This window comes from Anas acuta, chromosome 5 (genome assembly GCF_963932015.1).
Source record: "Anas acuta chromosome 5, bAnaAcu1.1, whole genome shotgun sequence".
Classification (NCBI taxonomy): Eukaryota; Metazoa; Chordata; class Aves; order Anseriformes; family Anatidae; genus Anas; species Anas acuta.
Genome location: NC_088983.1, coordinates 1,355,018 through 1,382,362, shown reverse-complemented (window position 1 = coordinate 1,382,362; position 27,345 = coordinate 1,355,018). Strand labels below are relative to the sequence as shown.

At 46.9% G+C, this 27,345-nt stretch overlaps 2 protein-coding genes across 2 annotated transcripts in view; one reads left to right on the top strand and one right to left on the bottom strand.

Annotated features, from left to right (window-relative positions):
• The first annotated feature begins 400 nt into the window (after positions 1 to 400).
• On the top strand, positions 401 to 22,291 carry MIS18BP1 (MIS18 binding protein 1). Its single transcript, XM_068682192.1, has 16 exons — positions 401 to 901; positions 1,295 to 1,423; positions 2,343 to 2,848; positions 4,176 to 4,252; positions 5,288 to 5,418; positions 9,275 to 9,365; positions 9,753 to 9,916; positions 11,107 to 11,273; positions 12,179 to 12,275; positions 13,873 to 14,722; positions 15,658 to 15,830; positions 18,021 to 18,163; positions 20,070 to 20,218; positions 20,859 to 20,940; positions 21,525 to 21,582; positions 21,734 to 22,291. The coding sequence occupies exons 1-16, from the start codon at positions 520 to 522 to the stop codon at positions 21,826 to 21,828; spliced, it is 3,294 nt and encodes a 1,097-aa protein (XP_068538293.1). The 5' UTR covers positions 401 to 519; the 3' UTR covers positions 21,829 to 22,291.
• A 1,848-nt stretch (positions 22,292 to 24,139) lies between these two features.
• FANCM (FA complementation group M) overlaps positions 24,140 to 27,345 on the bottom strand; it is a 70,724-nt gene continuing 67,518 nt past the window's right edge. The window contains exons 21-23 of the mRNA XM_068682188.1: positions 26,696 to 27,089; positions 24,815 to 25,106; positions 24,140 to 24,418 (exon numbers count right to left, since the gene is read on the bottom strand). Coding sequence (XP_068538289.1) covers positions 24,271 to 24,418; positions 24,815 to 25,106; positions 26,696 to 27,089 — 834 coding nt within the window. The 3' untranslated portion in view covers positions 24,140 to 24,270. The remainder of the gene's footprint in view (positions 24,419 to 24,814; positions 25,107 to 26,695; positions 27,090 to 27,345) is intronic.

Genomic DNA, 27,345 nt, shown 5'->3' with positions numbered 1-27,345 from the left:
AGGGGCGACCTTATCGCTCTTTATAAACACATTAAAGGAGGCTGTAGCGAGGTGGGGTTGGTCAGTTCTCCCAACAGCCGCCTGACGGGGCTCCACAGCGCTGTGCGGACAGCAGCGAGGCGCCCTGAGGGCATGGGGACAGCTCCTTAGCTCAGCCGCAGCCATTTTATTGTGACCGAGCCCCCGCCTCCCGCCGCTCCCCTCACGGGAGCCCGCCCCGAGCGGCCTCCTCAGCCCCCCCCCGCCTCCCCGCCCCAACCACTGCCTCGGCTCAGGGGGGGGAGCCCCGCAGCCAACCACCGCCCCCCCCTCCCCAGCCCTCACTTCCCGCCGCCCGGTGACGCCACGCGCCCCGCCGCCAATCAGCGCGCGGCGCTCGCAGCTCAAACCTGCCGGGCGCGCGCGGGCGGCCTCAGTGCGGTGGCGGGCGGGGCGGCGGCAGCGGGTGGGGGGGGCGCGCCGCTTAGCGAGGCGCTGAGGGGGCCGTGAGGGGGCCGTGAGGGGCGCGGAGGGGCCGCCATGCTGGCGGCGGCCGCCCCTGGGGGCCGCGGCGCGGAGCCGGCGCCGTTCGGCGCGGTGCTGCCGCGGGCCGTGCCGCTCAGCAGCCTCCCCGCGGGCTCGCTGACGCCGCTGAAGGAGCTCGTGGCGCGGGGCCGCGCCCGCGAGCCGCCCCCCGACCCCCCCCGCCACCTCCACACCTCGCTGAAGCGGCGGGCGGGGGGGCCGCCGGGCCGCGAGACCCCGGCCAAGGTGTTCCAGCGCCTGCAGGACGGGGCCCCGCGGCCGCCCCCCCCCCACGGCCCCGGCCCCGGCCCCGCCGCCGACCCCATCATCACCCCCGCGGCGCTGCGAGGGGGGCGGCGGGGCCCGCACCGGCTGCAGGAGGCGGCGCCGCGGGCAGGTAACGGGACGGGACGGGGTGGGATGGGGGGGGGGGCTCGCTCTGTCACCTAGCTGGAGGCACGGGCAGCCACAGGCCGGTGTTGTCACCAGCAAGTTGTCAGCTCTGTGCCCAGACAACACGCTGTCACAGGGGTGAGGATACCCAAGTTTATGGTTAGACATTAAAAAGTCACAGAAAAAGCTGGGACGTGTCCGTGACATGCGTACATTTGCCTCAGGGATTCCTCCCAGATGCAGCTGAGGCAATGCCTAACCCCAGCACAGAAGGCTCGTGCTGTCCATCCAGCTTGGCAAACAGCCAATTGTCATCTGCTGGTGTATTTTGCTTCCCCTCCATGTGAAAATGCTTTTCTACCCCAAAGTCAAAGATCTTTTTGTGCATTACTTCTAGAACCGCCTCGCGCTTGGATTCCTCAGAACCAAACCGTGCAGATGCTGGCTGTAGACCCTTGTGTGTTGGAATCTCCTCACAAGTTCTTCTTGCGAATGAAGCAGAAATTGCAGCAGCAGCAGCAGAAAGGTACTTGGCATTGCTCTTAAAACACTTAAAAAACTTCCTGGACTTCAGGGTCTCTGGTTTTGGTTGTAATCCCTCTCATGCTTTGGCAGTGTCATAAGGTATCGCTCTCTGTAGCCTGTGCATGGAGGAAAGTGACACAAGAAACCTACAAATTGGTCTTTTCAGGCCTGGAGATGGCATTCCACGTGTAAACTCTGGATTAGGGCACTGGCTTCTGATCCTGAAGCTCAGCATTGTTAGTTGCATGTGTGTGTACTGCTTCATTTTGAGCGCCTGGTGTTGTGGCTAAGAGTCCATTATAGACTAGGTGTGCCACTTTGGCACTTAAGTTTAAATTCCCTTTTATTTTTTCCTGTGTTGGTTCTAATTAGTGCCCCTGAATATACTTCTGTCCTATAGTTCTGTTCCTTAAAAACAGATGAAGAAAATAATGCATGGCAAAGACTTAGTGTTGTTCAACTTCAAAACAGCACTCAATTCTTTTGAAAGCTCAAAAACCAGTGCTGGCAGCTCCCAGTATAACAGCAGCATGGCTAGAAATCAAGGTCCTGAAGTTTGGAAAGAAGGAAATATTTGAGGTTTTTGTGAATAACAGGGGCTTTTGTTTTACAAGGAGGATTCCTTGAAGTAAAGACAGGAAGAATGGTAAATATGAACTGCTAATAGGTGTGTGCTATACGCTAACTTGGTTTTGGGGGAAAGTGGGATGGTTATAAGTTGATCTCATGGTGAGGGAAAGCTAGTCAGAGTCAATTCAAAGCAAGGTTTGCTGTTGTGTTAGCAAGTACAAGCCTAGCTCTGGATCTGTAGTACAAATAATGAGAACCTACTGGCTAAAAATAGAACTAGTGATACAAAGCTTTATTAATTAATCCTCAAATATCACTGATTGCTTTTTTTTTTTTTTTTTAATGGGCAGATACAGCATCTTCAAACCCAATCAAGCAAAGCATTCCTTCTTCCACAACTGCAGAAAAGCCATTGCTAAAACCCACTTTTGGTGAGCCGGTCACGAGTGCTCCTACGGAGAGTGTGGTCCCTGATAAGGATGATCAGGATAATTTCCTCGTGGAATCACTGGATGCTGATGATGAAATGTCTCAAAATACAATAACCAGTTCTGTGAATGTCTGTTCTGCCCCTTCGAAGCCTGGGGACCAGTTAGAAGAACGCTGTGGAGGCAGAGAAGCAAACTGTTGTGAACTTTGGCAAGAAAAAGGGCAGCCGCAGCCAAGTGATCAGCAAGCTGCTCACAGAGCAAAGACACCAGAGACTAATTCTCAAAAGCCCTTGCAGTGCTTATGCAGTATTATGTTCTGTAGTCCCAAAGTCCATGTAACAAAGAATAAGAATTCGAAAGAAAACTCTAAGGGCCCTCAGGATAAGCCTCATTCGGGTCAACTTGCTGCCAAGGCGGGCAATGAGGTGGGAGAGCTTACTGCTTTAGAGCTTCTGACGGGCTAAAACCTCCTGTGGGCTGCTTGTGGTTTGTTGTTGTGCTTCCACTTTTTCTCGTCAAAGCAATGAGCACTCAGATGAAGCTATGGTTTGATTAGATTCTATGCGAGCTGTGGCTGGGATGGGGCTCACCCTCCCCGCAGCAGCCCCCACATGCCCCCAGTGTCCTGACTCTCCCCGGGCAGTGCTGGCACGGCAGCAAGGCTCTGCGAGCCCCTGGGGCTGGGCAGGGGACACAGCCAGGGGGACCTGAACCACCCCAAGGGATGAAACGTACCCTGTGGTGTGGTGCCCAGCAGCGAGAGCTGGGGCAGGGGGCTCTGGTGAAGATGTCTGTCCTCCCAAACAGCGCCTACACTTATCTTACCTCCCAGGATGTAGCTGAACATCGCTCACTGATGGGGAAGTAGAGAATAACTGTTCTCACCTTTTGGTTCTGCATGGCCTTTGCCTGTTTTTTCTATTCCTTTAATTAAACCGCTCCTCTTCTCAATCTGTAAGCCTTCTTTCCCCCTTCTTTTGAGGAGGGGGAGTGAGAGCAGTATGCAGGAGGTTAGCTGTCTGTCAGCGTGAAACCACCACAGGTTGTGTTGGTAAACATTCTTCCCTCAAAAAGACATTGTTTTTTTCCCAGACTTCAAGGTGAAAATGTTCTCTTTGTATAAAAGGCAACCTTTTCTTTTAGTATTTGCAAGACACCCTGCTTGAAGGAGACTTCTGTGTCATCACTTAAATTTGTTCGTTGCCATGCGCTGGTGTGATGGACATGACACAAATCCCTGGCTGGTTCAGCTCCTGGCTGTCTAGGCAAAAACAGGAGGAGGAGGAGAGCTGTTTCCTAGCTGTGGGCGAGGGGAGGTCCTAAAGTTAACCAAACCTCTGTAGGTGCCTGGTGAAAATCTCTGCTTTCTTGCCAGAACATCCAAAGTAACGTTACGTGAAGCAGGGATCTTTTCCTAGCAGACTAGCCTGCAGATACCATTTGCACTTCAGTGAGTGCTTGGTGTAGTACTTGCAGCTTTCTGATTCTATCTCAAGTAACGCAGCGTCTTGTGGTGGGTGCCAGATTCCCCAGGGACTGGCCTAGGAGTGCGTTGGCTTCCAGCTCGGTCATGCTTCTATGTTCATGTCTTTAATGATTGCTTTCATTTTTTTCTTGTCTGGAAGATGGTGCTGAAATAGATTCTCAAGATATACAGGAGTGAATTTCTGTTTTGCTAATGCCTTGGTAATGTTACACGTCTTAGTCTAATTTAAAAATAATGACATATCTAATTTTTTTTTTTTGTGACAGAAAAAAATCTGCCTAACCAGTTGGAGCATTAGAGTGATCAATGGTAACACCGCAATATGCGTTGAAGGAAAACGGAAGTAAGAAAAGATTTTGTGACTTAAATGCAATGTGAAACGTGTCGGTGGGCTTTCAGCACGTGAGCTGAAAAGGCTTATAGCATCCTTTGCTTAACTGGGTAGCTGTAGCTCTGACGCTTGTGCTCTCGAAGTACCTTGGTACCTGTTAAAGTCAGTTCCGCACCCTTGTGTGGCTGTCTTCCCCAGTCCCTGGGAGCACGGCAGCATGGCCCTCAGCTTGTACCCTAACCTGTGCAGTGAGAGCTGGCACTCATGCTTCCTGTCCTTCCTTACTAGCAACGCGTTCAGGTGTTGTGTTGGTGCCGATCCAGTATCCGTTGCTTGCTCACAGGGTACTTGATCTGTTCTACAGCCCCTCTGAATGGACTCCTGCCTGTTCTATTTTGTGACAAGTTATACAGCTAAACATTTGTGCTGTCTTCTTGGGTTTGTCCTTAATCCTGTCTAATAGCTTAACCAGTTGCTCACTGCTAAAAAAGAGTATTTTAAAAAATGTAGATTTTTTTTTTTATGTTAATGCTTGCATCTGTTTTTTTATCTGGTGGAGAAGTCCCTTAAATATTTAACAACTCTAATTTTTGCACATATTGGGGTTCCTTCTTCAGTTCTAGTCATTAAATAGGGTTTATTTAGGGTCTTTAAATCGGTCAGAAATCAGAACAATATTCCTGGAGAGCATGTGCATTTGACCTGTATGGTAGTACTTTGTGAACTTGTGTGACGGTGTTGCTGCAGCAGTGAGCTTGATGGAGCCCTTCAGGCTGTTTTGTTTCTGCAGCCTAATGTCAGACTCATGTTCTGTGACTCACATTGCAGTAGCTGACGTGCTCCTTTTGTCTCCTGTCCGACTCTTACATTAGCCCAGGAAGTCTTCCACGCTAAGCAAGACGCTGGTGGGATGCGCTAGGTTTTCTCTATCACTCATAATGCACCACTCTTAGTCTGATATGGAATATCAATATTCTTGCTTGAAATTCCTCCCTTTTTGAAAACAACGTTTTATATCTGTTCTTCCTGTTATCTGTCTTTTCGCAGGGATATGAAAGACCTCTCTTGGCATAGTAATGCAATTATAGAACGTGTAGCAAACAACCAAGTTAAGACATCATCTGGCAACATCTACCTCCTCCAGGGGCACATAGATTCTGCTTCGATGAGAAAAGAAGGTAAGAAGATGATTTTTAATGCAATGTTACAATCTGAGAAGGTCCTGAGTCTTACGACTGCTTCCTGAGAAGCTGCTGCTGAAGTGAACATTTTGCATTACCCTGCCCACGGGGCTCAGCTGTACTCAGCACATACTGGAAAGTGACTCCAGCTTCGGATTTGCAAATATTATCGGCTGATAATCGTAGCTGGCATCTTTAGGTTGCTGCAGGTATGGAGAGGGCTTTTGGAGTATGAGCTTGACTAATGGGTACATTCTTTTAGAGAAACTGTTTCTTGCCAAGATTGCCTTTTTGTGATTTTGGTCTGTTTTGGCATTTAAATAATGTTAAGACATTGAAATAAGGATTTATTTTTTTTTATGCTGCTGAAATTATTGTGGTGTTCACATTCTATTTGTGGCTTACTGGTCTGTGATGAAGCAGTAGCTCCACAAAGCTGCATGGAATTTTAGTTTGAAGACAGACTAATTACGGAGTCAGTGCTTTAAAATCTACAAAATTGAACCATTTTTAGGGTCTAAGTGGTAGGTTATACCGCATCCAGCAGAACTTCTTGCTTCATATTGTTTTGAAGCACATGGAATTTTAAAAGGAATATAAAGTTGCACACTAAGTGAAGTTGGGCTTGGCTTTCTAGGCTTCACACACATCCTCTCATGTGGCTACTAGTACATGAAACGAGGAAATGAGCTGCTGTGTTAAGCAAGCAAGGGCACCTCTAGGAAGATAAAATGTGTCTGGCATGGATGGAATGCACGCCTGCCTTAGCACAGACGTGCCCCGTCTGCACAATTGTGCCCTTTTTAATAGGGCTGATTGGCACGCTTTGCTTTCCCAGGCCCAGCACAAGACATCCAAAGATATGTCTGTGGCTTTGTTTAATCTTTTTCTTCTTGTTCACAGTACTGGGATGCATTTTGATAAATACCTGACTTGGCTGTTCTGACTTGGATTTTTGTCTAGTTACACTGCTAAATAAATTCTTCTTTAAAAAAAGTTCTGAGAAATAGAAGTGACAGCAGGAGGCCTCTCTTCTGAGCAGGGTGCCTCAAGTAATACAGAGGTTTCCTCAGCCCAAGCGTTAGTGGAATGTGCTGGGTTAATTCCTCTGATCCTATGGACTTAGCACTTATGGCAGAGCATCCTTCTTTCTGTTTCCTCCTCCCCTCCCAACACACGTGGGGGGAAGAAAAGCTAATGTAGGCTTGGTATGGAAAATACCCTGGAAGTACCTTGAACAGATTCAATATTGATACATGAGTCAAAAGAGAACTTAAAGACAAGCTCATGTAAGTAGCAAGGAGAAGAAAGGCTGCAGCTGAAGTCTGACCTGAGGATTTCCTTCAAGCTGGGGCCATGGCAGCTGGGAATGCTGGGCTGCCAGCAGTGGCACGGGCAATCAGGACAGAGCTGCACCAGGACACAGCTACTTGCCCAGGGAACACACCTGGCTGGGTGAACTGCAGCTTACTCCTTCATTAACGGTGTCAGTGCTCTGTCTTTCAGTAAGAGCACTGCCTAAGCATTCACCTATTGACAAAGTTACTTATTTACTGCCTAAGCACCTACCCTAGTGCTCAGTAGCAGTTAACCTGAATGCTAGAAGTGAACAGAACAAAAAAACCTGTTTCTGTCTGTAAACCCCATAGCTTTTGCCCATGAACATCTTAAATACTTAATCCAATTCCATCTCATTTCCTCTCTTCCACCATCCCAATCTCCCTACCCCCCAAAATCTTAACAACCTCTTTTCAAAAACAGTGCAGAATACAGCAGAACATGAAGAAAAATGGGAAAATTATTCAAGTTTTCATAGGGCAAAGGCCAAAACACGTTAAGGGATTTCAGCCTGCAAAACAGAACAGTTTTGGAGGGGTGTGTAAGAGGTTAATGAAAGAACAAAAGGATTGGAGATGGAAAATAGAGATCACTTGTGTGAAGTTTCCTGTTGTAACAGAGTAAAGGAAATTAAAGAAACCTAGTAGAGGGGGAAATTACAAAAAAAAAAAAAAATTTCATACCATGTGCGTCTCAGGTGGGAATCCCTGCACAGGATCTTGTGGATGCTGAAGTTTTACATGAGTTCAGCTGGAGACTGAGCTATTTCCTGGAAGCCAAATTCCCTGGAGGTTTTTCAGTACCCAGATATCAGTGTTGGTTTCTGAGCTGGAGGGTGGGGGACTGCATGGGGAGGTACTCCTGTCTAGTTGCCTGGCTCCTAAGATCTTTGGCCACTACCGTTGGGATCCTTTCCCTGATGGGGGCTAGATGGGCCTTTTGTTGTGCACTAAATAAACTCACAAAAGGCTGCCTGCATCCTTTTCCATCCTAAAGGAGCTCAATTGTAACTCTTTGTTGGCAAAAGCCAACAAACCTCAGTGGTCTTTCAGCTCCCAAGATTAGTAGTCAATGGTTGGGATACTTTATTTATTTTACCCTGGGCCTCTTGAATGCTTTTTAGGACAGATACTGCTTCCAAGAACTTCACATATAGGCTCCTATTTAACCATGTTTTTAATCACATGTTGCAGACTCTGGCTGTGTCACTGCCAGAGGATGAGCGCTGCTGTTTTTGGAGAAGTACCAGCTCAGTGCTGTGCTTCTGCACAGGTGGTGGCCTTTCAGCGAGAAGGCTGTGGGGTAGTCACAGGGTCATAGAGAACCTGAGCTGGAAGGAACCCGCAAGGATCATTGAGTCCAACTCCTGGGTCCGCCAAGGACCAACCAAAAAAAATCAGCCCATGTGTCTGAGAGCAGTGTCCAAACACTTCTTGACCTCCACCAGGCTCGGTGCAGTGCCCACATCCCTGGGCAGCCTGTGCTAGTGCCCGACCACCTCTGGGTGCAGACCCTTTCCCTAACCCCCAGCCTGACCCTCCCCTGTCCCAGCTCCATGCCGTCCCCTCGGGTCCTGTCGCTGTCCCCAGAGAGCAGAGCTCAGCGCCTGCCCCTCCGCTCCCTGTGAGGGAGCTGCAGGCCGCCATGAGGCCTCCCCTCGGCCTGCTCTGCTCAGGGCTGAGCAAACCCGGGGACCTCAGCCGCTCCTCATACGTCTTGTCCTCCAGACCCTTCACCATCTCTGTAGCCCTCCTTTTGGACACTCTAGCAGCTTCATGTCTTTCTTATACTGTGGTGCCCAAAACTGAGCACAGGGCTCGAGCTGAGGCTGCAGCAGAGCAGGACAATCCCTTCCCCGCCCCGCTGGCAGTGCTGTGCCTGACGCACCCCAGGGTACGGTCGATCCTCCCGGCTGCCAAGGCTCACCTCTGGCTCATGTTCAGCTTGCTGTTGACCAAAACCCCCAGATCCCTTTCTGCAGGACAGAATCCAGCACTTGCTCTTCTTGTTAACCCTCACAGTGTTGGTGGTTGCCCAGCCCTCTGATTTGTCAAGTTCTCTCTGCAAGGCCTCTCTGCTCCTGCGTTCAAGTCATTTATGAAAGCATTAAAGAGAACTGGCCCTAAAAAGGAGCCCTACAGAACCCCAGTTGCTGTTACTAACCTAAGATTCTCCTGGGGCCCTAAAGCCTCATGTTCTCTGAGGCACTTGTAGCAGTCACAGGGAAGCCACGTGCCAGTCTGGCGTAGATGAGCAGGGGAAAGCTGACGTTCCTGGTTCCCAGGAAGCCAGAGCGATGTCTCCAGGTACCAATATCTGTATTTAATGACCCCTTGGCTCACTTTGCCATGGAGCACGCAGTTCTCTTACACCAGGGAAATCTGTCTCTAGTGTTTAAAGCTGCAGTGAGCTTCTGAGGTGCTTACAAAACTGTGCTTGTACGGGGTGTTATTTGTTCCTTTTCTGATTAAAAGCATTGCCTGGCTGTTGTTAATGCTACTTTTCTTTCAAACAGGATTTCCTTATCGCTTCATCAAAAGATTTACATATGGGTTTTCCAGCAGATGGAAGGAATACGTTGAGGAGTTACTTGAGGAAAGAAGAAGGTAAGTCCATTTCACTGCAGTGCTCTTAAGCATTACTTGATTTTTAAGAACGTTGCACTAGTGGAGGATAAAAGATTGCAGATGCAGGTATGAAGACTGCGATCCTGGCAAATTCTGGTCAGCAGGTTGGAAAAATACCCTTTTAGTAATCTGCATTATGCTGGTTTGGTTTTGTTCCACCCAGTTACGTAGTCTTAGGATCAACACAGGCGCAGGGCTTCACTAATTTAGTGGCTTGAATGGTGTCAGTATGGATAGAGCTGCACCGTGCTGTTGGGCTTTTGCTGGGGTGGGGAGAAGCTTCAAGTCTACATAAGTTAATGCGTTGTTAAAGGTCAACTGCTTCGGGTGTTTATGATTCTTTTTTCTTAAACTCTAAATCATTAGGAAAGAACGCAAACAAAGTATTGGTGAGAGTGAAAGTGAAGAGAGTGACTCGGTGGTGGGTTTGGATGTGTTGGAAAACGCAAAAGGCCCAGCAAGACATGTAAAGAAATCTGAAGCGAGAAACGCTACTTATGAAGTAACACCAAAGAATGATGAAAACACTTGTGGGTATTTACAACGCTATTCTCTAGAAAAAATAAATAAATTGAAAGCTGTTTCCCCAGCAAAAGATACCTGCTTGTTCTCTTCCTTGTTGATTTGTCTGTAGGTAAGAGGTAACTAATCGGGTGAAGGGTTCTTTTGTTTACGTTCACTTGAACTTCGGTAATCAAGAGCACTGACTGACATTGTTTGGTTTGCTGATGCACAAAGAAGAGGTGCTGGTCAGGTGCTGTTCTGAGGAAGAACCCTGGGAAAAGGCGCGGGAATCTACTTTGGTCTGTAGTAGCTGAAAGGAATGGCTCCAGAACTGTTTATTCTGACAGCAAACTTGAGTTATTTTTTTTCCAGCTGCTATATTGCATATCGTACTCTCTTTTCAGTCCCCTGGGATGTCTTTGGGATATAATCTCTCCATCGAGGCTCTGTCCTTGGGATTCCTCCCCTACAGTGCCATTCCCCCTCTTTTTTGGCTGCCTTAGTTTTAACTCCTCCTTTGAATCTTTTCCTAGAGTGTGTTTATTTTATGGCATCTTTAATGTTTTTGCCTCAGTTGGACAGAATGGATTGTAGAAAAATTCCTTACTTTTTCTTTGTTTCCAAAGGAAATGGTTGTGAAGCCATAACCCGATGATCAACATGTTTTTTCCTTGCCAATCTTGCTTTACCTTGCACACCTAGCTTCATTAAGGACACTAAGAGCTTTGGGTTTTTAACCTTGCCTTCTTTTTTATTATCTTGTCATAGGCTTCAGCAGGGCTTTGGCCAAATCTCATTGGACTATTTGTTAATACTGTAATCAGATTTTCTTGCTAATACTATTAAACCTGTTTTTTTTTCTCTAATTACAATTGGGATTTTTTGTGTGACACCTTTTCTTTGTTGTTCTAATCCCCTGTGTGACTTTTAGATTATTCATAGCCTTGTAAACAAAGTAAAACTAAAAAGTTCACAGCAGTGCAGACTATAAATCACGAAAATTATTGCTTCAGTCTTGTTAAAGTATCCTTACTTCTAACCTGAACCCTTTAACAGAACATCCTTACTTTGTGGTAAGTTTCCTATTTTCTGTGTAGTTGATGCAAATGAACAGGTTTAACTACGTTATTGCTCCTGTGCCTGTGAAGTGTGCAATGGTGAGTTTTCAATACAAAATATTTATGGAAAAAACTGAAATTCCTTGTTTTTCTCGTAGACATAGTGCCAAGACACAGTTCCATATTGAACGACAGAAATGGAATTTACACTCGTAGCGGCCGTCTTGTTAAACCACCGTTAAGTTTCTGGTGTGGGCAGCGTGAGTTTGTCGATCAGAATTTAAACGTTACTATAGAACAAGGAGGAGTAGATTATCTGAGCATAGTAAGTGTCTTTTGCATGTTGTTACTTACACATTGCTTTAAATTGAATTATTATTGAATAACCTTGGATATGTAGTTAACTGATAGGAACAGTCCAGCTCCAGTAAGTACCTGAAGAAGCAGGACATTTTGAAAACATTATAAAAATGTTAAAAAAAAAAAAAAAAAAACAACAGTCTGAATTGTCAGATAGTTGTCATCTGTGAAGTGGGGATAATGGGGAATTACTGCTGAGAAACAGTCTGTCTCGAAAGATCAGGAAATTGGCACAGGTGGGTCACGGAGTTTCCTAGGAAAACACTCGCAGAGTCCCTCTGCCACGTTTAATCACCCAAGGGGTGATTGCTGCAGGCAAGTTTTTGTGTTCTTGCTGCTGTTGTCAGCTTTCCCATTCCTGTGTTTCACGTGTGTTAGGACTAGGTATTTCCTCATTTCTTATATCGTCACCTGTCCAGATGACCCCTCTCTTGATTGGGCTGGGCTGTTTTTATTTATTGTGACACTTCACCAACTCTGATAATATTTTGATAATGGGAGTGAAGTTTGTGTGAGGGAAGGCAGCGTTCTTTGCAGCAGCTGTCTTTTTCTTAAGATCAAGTGGCCATATGGAAGGGGGAGTGAACTAAAACTTGTCATCAGCACCAGCAGTGTAATTTACCACAAACTCAAACAGCTGTAGATCTTGAGATTTTAACCCAATTTTTAGAGTATTTAGAGGGAGTCTGGCTAAGTTGCCTTGGTCACATGCACTTGTGCTCATCAAACAGTACTTACGAGACAGAAGGGACAGTGTAGGTGTCTTAAATCTCCCCACCGTGTAAACATTTGGCTTTTTCAGAGCTGACATCAGTAGGCTTGATCAGTAAACTCTAGCAGAAGTTGAGATTAAATTGTTTTATTTTAAAGTTGTATAGTACTGAAAAATCCAAAAAGAACACCCCTAAGACGGAGAAAGAGGATGCAACGAAGGCAGTGGAAGAAAAAGCAAAAAGCAAAGATAAAGGTAAAAAAAAGATGGGTTTTGTTCCTTTTGTTTAAGTTATTGACTGGAATCAATGGGATTATGTGGTGGGTGTTGGGGCAATGTGGTGATGTCTGGTTAATGCAATAAATTTATTTAAATTTTCTAACGATCATTTGCTTCTTCTATGAAGAATTATCAGAGTAGCATTAATGCCTAGTTTTACAGCTCAAAATGTTTTTAAACTTTTTCTTTAACTACATGACGGGAATGGACAGATTTCTTTCCAGAAGTTAAAATGAAAGGATTATGATGTTTTTTGTTTTTTTTTTTTAAGTACCTGATCTCTCAGCATGGCTATTACGTGCAACTTAAGGTAGCCGACCCGTCCGGCTATCGGTCTGGCTTTGCTTTTCAAGCTGGATGAATTCGATGAAATGAAATGCCTACATAGGTACACACACAAAAAAAGTACTGACGGTTTTAAAGCCTTTATTTTTAATAAAATTTGGGAAGTGATAGCACCCTGAAATCAATCTTAAAAGCAGCAGTAATGTTTTTTACAGAAATTATTTGTAGTGCAGATAAAGCTTTTGGGATGTGAATGTTTGCTTGATCTCAGTTGTAGCATTTCAGTAATGTTTTCTGTTTATTATTTGATTCTCTATCTGCTCAAGACTTTAACATTCTCTTTTGTAGCCTTGATAATCCTAATTCTTCCAGTAGTCTGGAGGCATTCTGTCATGGGAGCGAACTGGGCAGGAACTGGAAGTCTCCTTTGCATGCGGAATCCTACCTGCTGCCGGCTGTACTCCCTCTGAGCAGAGGAAGGGGCATTTGCTCAAAATGAATTCACTGCTTAGAACTGGTTTCATGCTGCATGCTCTTTGTACAAGCTGTGTGTAAAGGTATTTTCACAGCTTCTTGACTGCAGTGCCCGGGAGTGGCCTGCTGCTGGGAGGCAGCGTCCTGCCTTTTTATTGCATAGCCTTGTCTTCCTGCAAACTTTTCATCATGAAGACATAGGAATGCATGCATCAGGGCAGAAGGTCTTTACTTAATCTGCCTGAGAGATGTTTACAGGAAAGGAGGTAGTGAACCCAGGAAGCTTTGCTAAGGTGCTGGTTTTACTCGGTCAGGTTTGGTGAAGTTATGGACACCCCTAAAAAGCAGAAGTGATTTTGCAGCTACCATCGGGCAGGTCTTTGGAAGTGGGTTGCAGAGTACCTGTGCTTATGCCTCTCTTTAATGGTGGAGGGACAGTACAGTGTGGGCTGATGTTTCTTAGCATCATCAATTTCATGCTCCTTAAGAGCATTAAAATTAATAAAAGCATTTGGTGTGTTCCAGAGGGAAGCAGTATTTAAATTATTTTCATGTTCCAACATGATCATTTCATGAAATGTCGCCTTGTCCTGAAGAACTGCAGTGTTCTGGTAGCTGGGGGAAAGGCTTCTGCAGAGCCTGGGGAGCTCAGAATGGAGATGTGCTGCTTGTGCCTTCCTGCAGACTACACTCGGCGTACCAGAAAGGAGTTTGCAGACCATAACGAATGCAGGAAGCTGGTCTTGCTCGTCTGAGAGTATGGGAATGATCTACATTGCAGTGGGTCATCATATACTGATGTCATCTCTTTCAGGGAAAAACAGTCAAAAAGGAGTAAGTTCCAAAAAAGAAGCAAAGTCTACTGGAAGCAAGGAAGCCAGGCGCTTTGTTTCAGATGACGATGAATGCGATCGTGCAATGAAGACTAATAAAATTAAAAGACAGCTTTCTGTTGAGGCAACTTGCTTAAATACTGAAAACAAGAACAAGTACAACAGTAACAGCAGAACCACGAGAAAGGAAGAGACGACAAGTCGGCAGGCTTACGAGTACTCTTTAAGGTCAGCCAAACAACTTCATCAAGACAAGCCTTTAACAGAAGGATCCTCAAGCCAAGATGAGGAAGAATCCAGTGAGGATGTCCCATTGTCTGTCAAAAGGAAAACTAGACCTTCAGTGCAAAAAGAGAGTCAAAACTCCAAATCTTCCTCTCACTGTAAAAACTTACAGGACGGTGCCAATACGGTGCCATGTGAACAAAGGGACGTTAAACGTGCTGCTGCTGCTGCCTCCCATGGTGTGCAGCTGAGGCAAAGGGTGCCTGAGTACGCTGACAGCTCTTCTGAATTGCTTGAAGAAAAAACATCCAGCGAGTCCAGTGCTTCCCATCTGTCTGAGGCAATGAGGACAAGAAGCAGAACCAATGCCCCAAAGCATTTGTTTGGACTTGACACTAAGTTTGACAACAAAGATGGGGAATTTCACATAATGGAGAAGAAATCAAAAGCATCCAATAAGAAACCAAGCCGTGCTGCTTCTCATACTGCCAGGTCTTCAGCAGCAAAATCAAGAGAACCTGAGAAGGAAAAGGTGCAGAAGCCTCTCGGATTTCTTCTAAGGACAACTGATGTCTGGTCTGAAAAGGAATTACAAAAGCTGCACAGGCAAGTGGTTCCCTTGTCCTCAAAGGGCAAAGTTTCCCTCTGGCATCCGGAGGCATAACACACCAGAGTGCTTTGGATGGTCGATGAATTTGCATTTTTCAGATTTTTGGTTTTGAGAGTCAGTTTCTTTCAGATTATTTTAAGGGTTTCCTTTATGCTTTAATTTCCTTTTATAAAATACATTTTGTTATCAAATTGAAAAATAGTAAAATAAAGGAGACCCCATAAGTTTTCTAAAATAACTGTAATGTGTGAGCCTGGAGCTGCCCCTACCGCAGCATTAAGCGAGAGGAACACAGTTAGCAGCTAGGATTTTGTGATTCACTGTTCCTCTACCCGCTTCTCAAATACACCTACTTACTTTTAGCGTGATAGATATTTATTTGAATAAAACTGAAAAGCATGACTTGGTAAATAATATCGTAAAAGAATTTGTATTTATGATTTGGCCAGTAAGGAGAGAGATTCTCTCGCCCAATGGAATAAAATATTAGAGATGTGCTTATGTATTTAAGTTTTGTGGAGGGGAGAATAACCACAAGAATGTTAAATTAATGCACAATCCAATGACTTAAACTGGTTACTGGCTACTGGGCAGTGTTTAATATATAATTGGGTTATAAAATAACCATGTTTCATTTTGTTTTTCTTAGATTAAAAGCCTGAAAAAAGGTTTGAGTTAGTGACCTGGGGCAGGGGGGAAACCTGCTGGAAATAAGGATGAAATATATCTTGTAACTGCTCCATTAGCATAAATTACTGCAATAAAGTTGTGCGTGTTTCAAAGTGTCTGGATGCCATCAGAGACGAGATTCTTTACATCCAGTGCACGGTGCTCCTCCTAGGAAGGGAAGGGCAGGCTCGGGGCAGCTCGCTCGGCAGTTTGGCGCAGACTGTGGGGCATGCAGGAGGTTGTGGTTTTGTTCCCTCGGCAGGGCGGTCGCTTCACTTCCAAAGCACAGGAACGGTTTCTGGGTGGAGGTAGCGATGGCCGTGGGGTCTCGTTCTGCTGAAGAATGCCATCAGAAATACACGGAGGAACAACAGACAAAAGCTTCCAAAAGACGTGCCACAAAGGCCACCACTTCAGGAAAAGCAGAACAGAAAGGTACCGACCTCTTGGTTCTGAGTATAATTTTCTCTTCACCTAATTTTCAAGTCAGTGTTCGTTGTGCAATAGGAGAGGCAGCCACAGCACACACACCTAATATAGGAGCAGTAAGGAGATTCCACCCTTTAGTGTTTGGACCAGAGTCCTGTAGTGAAGGAGGCAAACTTCTCCCGTACAAAGGTTTGTTGTAGAGCTTGAAGGATGTCGTAAATGACTGCGGCAGTGACAAGAAAAAAAGGGCAGTTTAGAGTTTTTGAGTTCCTGCTGTGACAGGAAGGCTTAAACTTTGCCACCTAAGAGCAAACAGCTCTTCACATCTCAACAGGCTGCTGGAGGCCTGGTGGGTGGTAAACTGCTTGGACAACCCTGCCCAGACAGGATAACGGGGTGCTTGAGTGCACCTGGGACAAAGCGCAGCAAGAACCAAACAGTTCTCTTGTGTTTGGCAGCTGCCTGCCTCGCACTGTTTCCTGTCCAGTTCAGAACCAGTAATTTGTGGTTAAGGATAGCAAGTGTGCCCTGGGGTGAAACGCACAAGAAGCTCATAAAATCAGAGAATATCCGGGTGGGAAGGGCCCCACAAGGGTCATGGAGTCCAACTCTTGGGTCCCCAAAGGACCAACCAAAAATTAAAAAAAAAAAAATCAGACCATGTCTGAGAGCCGTGTCCAAACGCTTCCTGACCTCCAGCAGCTCAGCGCAGTGCCCACGTCCCTGGGCAGCCTGTGCCAATGCCCGACCACCTCTGGGTGCTGAACCTTCCCTCAGCACCCAGCCTGACCCCCCCCAAAATGTACGCAATATGCTGATCCAAGCATGTTTCCAAGCTCAATCCTTTCACCAATGAGGTTATAATGATGCATTATTTAGCTGAGGAATGCTCGGTAATAGCTCCTGTAGCCAACAAGAGCATCCATCGCTCGGCCGCTGGAAGCTGAAGCTTTAGGTCTTGCACAGCCATGGGTGAGGTGACCCCAGTGCTGCTTCTCGGTGCTTAAACTTCTGCATTGCTCTGTGTAGGGAATGCACCGACAGTTTTTCTCTGCTTGAATGGGGTGATCCAGGTCACCCAGTCTCTGAAGTTCACGCAGGAGTGCTTGAGGCCACTTGTGCAGCCTCTGTTGTGGAGTCCAGACCGGGGGTGGGCACGGCAGGTTTCCCTGCCCTTAAAGTCAGGGGATCGTGACTTTATTAAGGCTTGAAAAAAGCAGGCCGAGTTCAAGTGCAGAACAATCTGCTTTCTTTTTACTTGACTGTTTCTTTGAAGCATTTGGGGCAGTTGCAGAATTCTTGTGAGAATCTACTGGACATCAGCTTAGTAGTACATTGTATTCAGCTGATGGTGATATTATTTTTCTCAAGCATGTTGGAGCACAGGTAGAAACCACCTCACGTTGACTGACACTGGCTCTGTTCTCCATAATACTTAGCCAAGGATTCTGCTTGGCAGCTAGGAGCTGGTCCTTGGCTTTCTCTCAGAAGGGGAGCATATCCCAGTAAAGATGCATCTCAGCACAGATGACAAAATATTATTTTGTTCTTCTGAAAATCTCAACTAGAGACTTATTTTTATTTTTTACTTGACCATCTGCGTAAGCAGCCATTTTAGCTTTTGAGTGTTTAAAGATCAGGGGATAGGGAAGGTGCTCTCCTAAACTTGCCCAGAGAGTAGCCAGGAATGGAAAGTAGGGGACTGGAATTAGAAGCAGCAGTGACAAAAAATGTATTAGAGAACACATCAGTGAGGAGTTCTGAGTGGTTGAGATTTGCAGAGGCAGAACCGTGAGCACCACGTCTCAGACGAGCACTCCACAAAGCCTCTGTCGAGGATGCCAGCTGGTTCCCACCTGCCTGTGCAGCACAGCCTTTGTGTTTGAGCACTTGATGCTCCTCGATGTGGTGTTAATTTGTAGTGTCTTTTGTCTTCGGAACGCAGGTGCATGGCTAATTCTGTTAAATCATGATAACGACACTTGCAATGGCCGTGTAAGGCTCTAGAGTAAGTTTCTGATTCAGATGTAGGAGAGAAATTGTTTGAAAGTTGTATAGAAATCCAAAGGATCACAAAGAGGCTTTAAGAAATTTCCTCAAGAGGGCTTTATCTCTAGCATTGATTACAGTTAGCTAATTTTAAAACCATGCTGCATAACAAATGGCTTAGAAAAATTACTGCTTTGATTCACGTAGGTAAGAAAGAACCAGTTATGATAACTGCCAAAGTGGGAACCTTCAAAAGAAAACAGCAGATGAGAGATTTCCTGGACCATTTGCCAAAGGACAACCATGATGATATCTTCACTGCAACACCCTTTCAAAACAGAAGGGTGAAGGTAAATCTGGGAGAACTCCATACATACTGATGGTTTCTGGTTCGTGTTTCAAGGTTGTGCTCCAACTCTGCCGGCTCCGTGCCAGCAACAAACCCTTTCCTGTGCTTTTGGGAGAGGAGGTTCCTTTACTGCACTCCGTACTGGAGGACTGTGGGGATGTGTGGGGCATGGCTCGTGCTGCTGAGCGGTGCTGCTGAAGGCAACGAGTGCTGCCAGCCTGCAGCAAGGGGCCTCGCCCTCAGTGCTGCAGTGATGCTGCTTGTCTGGGGGATGCTCCTTAGATCCTTAGGCTGTGGAAATGGGGATACCTGACAGGAAGTTTTGCTTTCCCTCCCCTCAGCACATCTCAGATTTCAAAGCAGTTTCCCCTCAATGCTGTGGGAGCTCTGTCACCCTCTCGCCCTGCCCCTTGCTTTTTGCTGTTGTTTTCTCTCTCCCTCGTTTCCTCAGTTAGACTCATTTTCAGTAACCACAGCACAACAATGCATCCTGTATGTTAAGACTTGCTTCGTTTCTTCATTTAATTCTTCTCATTTTTAAAGAGAAACCACTCACTTATCAAGATAATTTTATTAATTTATTTATACATGCCTCTAGAGAAATTTTCAAGTACATCTCATGATGTGTTTTGCTGTCTGACCAGACTAGCTCCAACTATTAACACTGGGTCCTTGGCTCCAGCAGGGACTCCAAACAGCACCTGAATGTCTTGATACATTTGTTCTTTTCTGGTGTGTTTGTTTGGTTTTTTTTGTAGCAACACTTCATTTCTTATTCTGGCACATACCCAAAAGTAGAGCAACACGGTAGCTCACAGGAAAGTCCTGATTTAAGCACTGGTAACTTCATTGCTTTCTGTAGAGTGCAGTGTGTGGAGATGGCCCCATGACTAACACAGGCAGGTTGGTGTGGAATAATCAGTGCATCCATGGCCAAGCCATCCTCGTTTGCAAAGGGATTCCCCGGGAGACTGCCATTTGGTAGGATACAGTTTCAGCCAGTCATGAAAAGCACTTTCCATCATTTTTTTCTTCTTCTGGATTCAAATAATTTTACTTAGTGTGAGCTGTGCAAACGAAACGAGCCTCCTGTTGTGGTTTGTGGTGAGAGGTGTCCCTGCAGAGGGAAATCCTTATTTAGGAGCCACGAGTGGCGTTCTCTTCTGTGAGCTACTCAACCCCTCCCTGAAGCCATCAGACTTCCCACACCTCCGGTTCCATGGGGCAAGCTCGGGAGCTGAATTTGCTACGTGATGAATTTTCATCATTTGTTCTGCACCTGCTGACTTCATCCCCCTCTCCTCATGGGGAGGAGATGGCGCACAGCTGTGCTCATGCCTGTCCCCTTTCCTAGCACCCACTGCTGTTTCTTGTGTGGAAGTTAGTCTGTGCTTTTGAACGTTTGTGTTGCTCCTCTCTGAACCTTTCCATTGCCCCTCTCTCTCTCTCTTCAAAACGGAAGGACCACAGGTTCACCGAGTATCCTGAAATCTTCCTCCTGAGTAGTGATGGTCAACTCTGAACTAATAGTAATCAGATTTATTTTTTTTGATGTGTAGTAGCAGCCAAAAGAAGGCCAGCAAAATGCTGGGCATCCACAGGAGCATTAAAAGTAAGACCAGGCCAGCACTTGGCTGCTATGTGGGGTCCTTGCATGCCTGTGCTCTGTATGCTGTGTTCAGAGAGAGACGTGGATTCGGGAAAAGCAGCCCAAGGAGCAAGGGGCTGGGGTGGCTGCCTGTGGAGAGAATGAGTCTGGGACTCCTCCCTGTGGGGAAGAGGCACACAGCCGAGGCTCACATCACCAACGGGCTGTCTGCGATGGCCGCGCTGAAAGAACCCCGAGACACCTCTTAGAGGACTGCAGAAAAGGGCAGGTCATTGACTGCTCTGTTGTGGTTTTGTAGTTGCCAATGTTCCCGGGAAGCCACGAGGATGACGATGACGACTTCGCACTTACGGACAACCCAATCACACCTTCCTCAGCGCTCTTCCCTCTGGCAAAAACCCCTGAGTGCGATCACATCAGCCCTGGCATGCTGGGACCTATCAACAGGTAGGAGCTCTTACTGCTGCTCCTCTGCTAGCGCTTTCCTTTCTCATCTTCCCAGGGACAGTTTTGTGTCTTCTGAGAAAGATCGCTTCACTTCCAGTCTTAGAGCGTGTGGATTAAATGCCGCTGTCCCTTAGGTGTTTGTTTGGAGAAAGCTCTTTCATGTGGCAGTGCGTGCACTTTGGGCTACTCAGCTGAGTGTGGACAAGTAAAACGTTGCCCATTGCCTGTCCTTTACTCTTGGAGAAGGCGATGCTTTGGGACTTCAGCCTCGGTACAGGTCTCCCTGCTCATTCTGACTCTTAAATCTGTTAATCCAATTGCTTCAGGCTTTACTGAAACAAATTTGAAATAGGTGGCATATTTATCTAATGGATGAGAAATGAACATCTGTGAGGATGACAAAGGTTTGTTGTCTGATATTTGCATTAAGAGTTTATCGCATGTGCTCTACTTAAACACTTCTGCACTGAGCCATACTCCCAGAGCTTGTTACAATGAACTGACCAACAACTGTTTTTAATGACCGTGCTAATTTTCTGTCTGAATTAGAACTGTGTGTGTAACACAGCTGTGGCTGTGTCCCACTGATGCCCTGAGCAGAGCGCACCAGTGACACTAACTTGCTTGGTGGCCTTCACAGGAACGACTACGACAGGCACGTGTTCAGGATGCAGAACGCGCAGGGCAGGAGAGGCACCTGGGACAAAGTGAAGAAGAAGCCGGTAACGCTGCTTCCCTGTTCCCCTCGAGCAGTGCCAAGCTCTGCTGAGCAGCAGGCAAAGGAATCCCTGGATCACAGAGGAGTCCTTATACTGACACAAAACAGGAGCCCTGCCCTGATTCATGCCCAAATTCTGGTTTGAATCTACACAGATTTTGGAGAAAAGTTACTTTTATTATTATTCAAAATGTCTTTTTTCAGGGCTTGTCACTGCTTTTGAATTCTGGATCTTTCAGATTGGTTAAGTTCCCGTTACTTTCTCCTGTAGAGTGGGAGTGGAAACAAGGCTCCTTACCGTGCACCCTGAATTTCTGTATTTATTCCTTTGGTGTCCTTGGTTTGGTAATTCTCCTGGTTTTTCCATGAACAACTGAGATCCCAGAAGCAGAAACATGTCACTAGTTCAGTGAAACATTTTATGGTAGCTAAGTAGCTTAAATCTTGAGTGAAAATGTAGCACAGCAGTAGGGCAACTTTAATGGCATACTGAGTTTGCCTGTTCCTTCCCCCCCCATAATATTTCACATTCTCCTTGTGCTGATGCCGTGACTGCTGTTTAAGTGGAGACTTTTTCCTTTTTGCCAGGCTGGAGCTGCATTTGGTACACCAGCTTCAAGCAGACCCAAGTTTACTTTCAATAAAAGTAAGTAGTTTTGTTTCTCCTCCTTCACTCGCTCACTTCCACATTGCCATTGGCTCGTGGCTGTGGGCATCTTAGCTTTGGACCTTCTGTAACTGCATTTCCAGCTCAGGCACACACGTTAATGATCCCCTCCCTGTTTTTCTTATTGCAGAGGTGAGAGAGGCATCTGTTGCAGGGAAGCTCTTCATGCCTGATGCAGCAGATTCATCAGATGAAGAGGAGGAAGATTCTTATTTTTCTCTTTAATGAACTTTGGAGGTTTTATTAGTTCAACATTTGTAAACTTCTTGTACAGAAAGTCACAAGGAAGGCCCTTAGCCACCCCTCTGGCATGTTGTTCTTGTGGCCCTGTATTAGAGCCCACTTTGGAAAACTCGACCTGCAGTGTCTCTGTGGGGAAAACACGTTCCTGCTGCCCGGTCAGCAGTGAGGGTGGCAATTTTTCATGTGTACAAAGTGCAACTTTCTTGCCTAGGCTCCTTCCTTCCTTTGTCCTGTTTTTCCTTGCAAAGGGGAAAGGGAGAATGTAGTCTGATACTAATTCTTTACAAGTTTTTATGAGTTCATTTTAAGAAAAAAGCTCTTTTACTGTACAGTAACTTTAAAACAGCACTCTTTATAAATAACGGGAATCACCTTTTACTTTGCTCTCCTGAGAATCTAAATTTTTTACCTTAATGTAATAAAGAAGATACCAAGTGTCTGACAACAGTATTATGAATATGTAGAAAAGCAACTACCTGACATTTTTAGGCACAGTCCTGTAAGCATTCCCCTTTTCTTTTAAAATTACAATTCCTGTCCCCTACAAGGGATTCTAAATATTTTTAGTGGTAGTACAGAAGAAAAATCTTTGAGCATATGTTTCCTCTGAACAGTAGGTAGGGGAAAAAAATCATTTGTTGTCCTTCTGCACACGAACTTCCCCTCCAGGCTCTCACTGGAGTGTTTCTGAGCACTGAAGCATGGGAGACCTGCAGGCTCCATCCTCAGGCTCCACGCCTGGCATGCTGATGCTGGGTGTTACCTTCCTCTTGCTTCTTATTGGGAAAACCCTGACAGCACAGGCAGAGAAACCCTCAAACAGTATGAAATAAGCTCGAAAGACTTCTGGTTGGGTTGAGCCACTCTGAAAACTTACGCTGAGCTCTGTCAGGCTCTTTCCTCTTCCCTTCAGTAGAGGCTGAGAGCCTCGCCCAGGCAGGTGGGGGCCCAGAGCCGGAGCACTCGGGGGGCTGAGCTGGGCACAGGGACACGGCCAAGCTGGGGCCGGGGGGCTTGGCCTCTGCTGGGAAGCTGACTGGTGAGCACGGTAATTTCTGCACAGGTAACTGCAGGTAAGAGAACTTTGCCTGAATCTCTACCCTGATTAGTCGCACAGCCTTAGTCCAAGCAGTGAACACGTTGGCCTGTGGGCCTCGCCCTGACCTACTTCAGGCCTTCGCAGGCATGGGCCCGCATTACAGCGAGGAGGGGCACTGGGAAACTGCTCTGGGGGAGAAAAAAACAAAACAACAACCTGGAGAGGAAAGAAGCTCTGTAAAGGGAAGCAAGGCGGGAGGCTAAGGGGCTGCAGCTTACCTTACTCCTTTTCAGCCTGGAGGAGTTGCAGCACCTTCCTGTGTGTGTGGCCAGGTCCCCTGTGTCTCCTGGCCTCCAAGGCACAGGAGGCTGATGGCAGCTCCGTGTGCTGCGGCGTTTGGCCTTGTCCCAGCTCCTCTTTGGCCCTCCGAAGCAGCGCTGAGTACAGCTGGCTCACCTCTAGGCAGCCGCGCTTTGCCCAGCTGGGCCTCAAGGCTGTGAGGTTGGGTTTTATTTTATTCAGCTCAGCACCGCTGGCTGGCAGCCGGCCCGTTCCTCTGCACAGACCCTGCCTTCTATCCCGGCCCCACACAGCCCAGCATGCATTAAGCACGAGGATTTACTGCTGTTAAAGCAGCTCCTTGATTCCCTGCAGGCTTTGCAAACAAGGATGGCTCCAGGAGGGAACAGGAAGGATTAAAAACTGGTTATTTCCAAGTAGCCACAGCGTGGCAGCAGCAGGCTGCGTGTGCTGCACAGCCTTTGCAGGAGGCTGAACATGGGTGGGTGGCTCCTGGGGGGCTCCCTGTGCCCAGCGCAAGGTGGCCGCCCCAGGGCAGGAGGTGAAGAGGCAGCAGCAGTTACAGGGCAGGGCCAGGAGAGCTGAAGAGGTGGCAGCTGCAAGGCCACCTGGAAGCAGGTGTACTTACTGCGGCTCAGTGTCAGACCTTTGGGAAAGCAGAACCCAGCAGCAGACTGAGGAATGCCTGACGTGCTGATTCATTGGGCACCGCAGCGCATGGGACGTACCCGCAGGTGGGCTCCTTCCCCTCCTCGCCGCCTGTCTGCCTAAGCCAAAGCGTTCTACTTTGCTGAAACACTGCAGCAATTATTTTAGAAGGCGTTTTGTTACGCACCTGAGCAGCAAACACAAATCAGCCCTGCCCCCAGAGCCACGGGCCCCATTCTGCCCCCCAGCCACCATGAGTGGCCCAGCAAGGACGGCGCCTTGTGCTAAGGCACACAGCAACAGGAGTGGTCCTGGCATGCCGAAAGCCCGACATGTCTGTGAGGATTTATTTACAAATTTACAGTGACTCAAAACTCAGTAAAGTGCAAGTGAAATAAAACAGCCTGAGGCTCCCAGACACCCCCGCGTCTCGCTCCTCAGCTCCTGGCGGGCGCGTGGCTTTTCCCCCTGGCGCAGAGGCTGTCGGGCAGCAGCTGCACGTCGCAGCCGTGGTGCAGGTAGCGGAAAATCTCCTCTGCCTTCTGCCGGCTGACCTGGGCGCCCGTGGCGATGTCCAGCGGGGAGCTGTAAGGCAGCACAGCGAGGGCACCTCAGCGGCAGCTCGCCCCACGTCAGGTGTGAGGGCTGCAGCAGGAATGCCAGCACCGCTGCTGTGACCCTTCCTGGGTTTCTGAAGGGTCCCAGGAGACCCCAGCAAGCCCCGAGACAGCTGCAGGGAAACCAGGAAAGGAAAAGGAGCAGCGGTAGGGACAGAGGAAGCAGAGTCTGTGTCATAGCCCCCGTGTGCTCAGCTTGGAGAGACAGAAGTGCATCAAGGACAGGGCAGGGCTGATGCAGAGACAGGACAGCTGGGGGGAGCTCTGGGAGTGAGGTGCAGGGAGGCTCGCCCAGCCCAGCACGAGGCACAGAGAAGGGAAGGGAAAGGCAGGCCATGAACTTGCCCCACATTTCTGCTGTTACCTGTTGATCATCTTCTTCACAGAGCCAAAGCGGTGGCACATGTTGAGAGCAGCCAAATAGCTGATGTTGGGAATGCTCAAGTAGAAGTTGAGCTGCTCCTGTTTGCGACCCTCCACCTCCACTGGCACGCTGATAGCGGCGTTTTTGCGTTGCTCCACCAGAGCCAGGTCTTTCAGCAGACTGGCAGTTTCCTCCTGGCAAGAACTAAAAAGAATTCGGACCCCAGCCTGGACCAAGGCTGAGAGCACGCCATCATAGTACTGCGTCCTCTGGAAAAACCTCGACGTTTCTCCTGCAGTCACAACAAAGATCAATCTCACTGAGTTGTCTCTAAGTCCTGAATTACCGTGAGGAAATGCAATGTGAATCATTTACAAGGAAATCAGCTCAAAGAACCCTGCTAGGAGAATTCACAAAAAACAAGGTGGTGGAAAACTTGTCAAGGAAAGGAGGTTGGAGGAGCTGTGGGAGCAGGGTTTCCCTGGTTATCTGAGAGGCGGAGTTTAGGAATTAACAGTGAAAATGTAAGTTAGATACGGAGATCCTTAGGCCGGAGGACTGAGAGGAACACGTACATGGCATGTGATGAGCAACAGGACAGGCCAAAGAAAGCAGAAGGGACTTTGTAAAGCTACAAAAAAAAAAAGAAAAACTTGAGGTCTGTCAGCTGAGAAATGAGCAGCATTCTAGAAACAGTGTAATGAGAAAAACTGGAGAAAACTGATGAAAATAAATGACAGTGGTGGTGTAAAAAGGCAACCCAAACCCAAACCGCTTATCTACAGCCACCGCACACAAACACCCTCCCTGAGGACCAACAATTTCAGGTCCAGTTCTATCCTTGCTTTCATATCTGAACTACCAATAATTTAGTTTCTGTCACAAAACCAAAGCTCCATCTGCAGCAGTTCCATTTCAGTCCCGACATTTTACCTTCTGGCACACCTGCAATTTAATCGAAGCTGCGAGCAGCAGATTCATCATCTGTGGAGCAGGTGCAGGAGCTCACACTTTTTTCAAATGGCACCGAGAACAGACAGCATTAGTAAAATACTTCAACTGCCTAATTTGGATGTTATGTGTAAAACAAACTGCTGATCAAACTGTAGAGACTAATTAAAGAAGTAAGTCTTGAATTCTCCATGAGCATTCAATCAAGTCAGGAAGGATTAAAAAAGGTGTCTTTGAGACTCGACCCTGTGCTCTGTGACAGAGGGAACAGCTCAGACTTCCTGAAGGAACTCTTTATAGAGGTGCTCTCTTGTCTTTTTCTAAAAACTGATTTCATTCAGCCGCTTATCTTCTGCTTAGTCCAGCAGCAGCCATGGCAGCTTTCAGTCCTTACATTTGGAGGCAGATTTAACACGGAGCGTGGTGCGTTCAGGCCAGGCACTGTTCTCGCTGGCTCTACAATGGGAGAATTTTTCTCTACGACTTACAGACACCACTCACTAAGGCACTGCTACAAGAAGTATTTTTCTTGACTTCTCCACTATTTTATTGCCAAGCGTACACAAGATTACGCTGCTTCCTTCATTCTGCTCTTCTTACCTGCTTCACAGAAATCTGTCTTGGAGTTGTTGTTTTTTTTGCACATTATTAAGGTCAGTTATTAAGGTTTGAGTTAATAAGCTTTTCCCTGTTTCAGTAATTAGTAATGTATCCCTATGGATTCAGTTCTGCATCTCTGCCTATATTAAGTGTCTAAAGCAAAACAAATTGTAACATTCAGCTTGTGACCTCATTAATATAATACTCTACAGAGGCTGAAAAAAGGGTTTTTGATCTAATTTCGGTCCTGTGTTACACAAAGCCAGAGTGGCCACACACACCTTGAACGGAGAGCAGCGTGCCCCCTGTCACTGCCCTGGGAACACCTACCTGCCTTAACCCTGTCCTTCTCCACAATCACACATATCCTCTCAAACATGCCCTGCAAGCGCTGGATCCGCTGGGTGACTTTACTCCTGTTGACCGAGTTGAGCAGTTCTGACTGAAATTTCCTTTCCACTGCCATGCGGTTGCTCACGATGTAATCGCTGCTGCTCAGGGGGCAAACCTGCACCTTCACCCCGTGAACTGCCTTCAGGGAAGAAATGACATCTGCTCCGGAGGAGATCTCCCGGCTGTCTACCAGAACGCACAGTGCAGCTTTTTTCTCCACAGTGTCATGTGGAAACAGAGCCGTGGCTGAGGAGGGTTTTGTGGAAGCAGCAGAGGATGCAACTGAAGTGTTCCTGCAGGGATTCTTCAAAGAATTCTCCGCCTGTAAATGCTGAAAATCACACAGTAATTCTGAGATTGTGCAGAAGCATAGTGCCAGAGAATGACATGCCACTAAAAGATATGCTTCCCAACACTGGATGCTTAACGGATACACTTTGTACCATGGATTTTTGAAATAGCCAACGAATAAAATCTGTAAAAAATATTTTTGATGTTGCAAAACATAAATAAGTTCAGACTAAGACTTTAATCCCCTACCAAAAAATCTCCCCAATTAGTTCAGCATCAAAATATTTAGGAGTTTG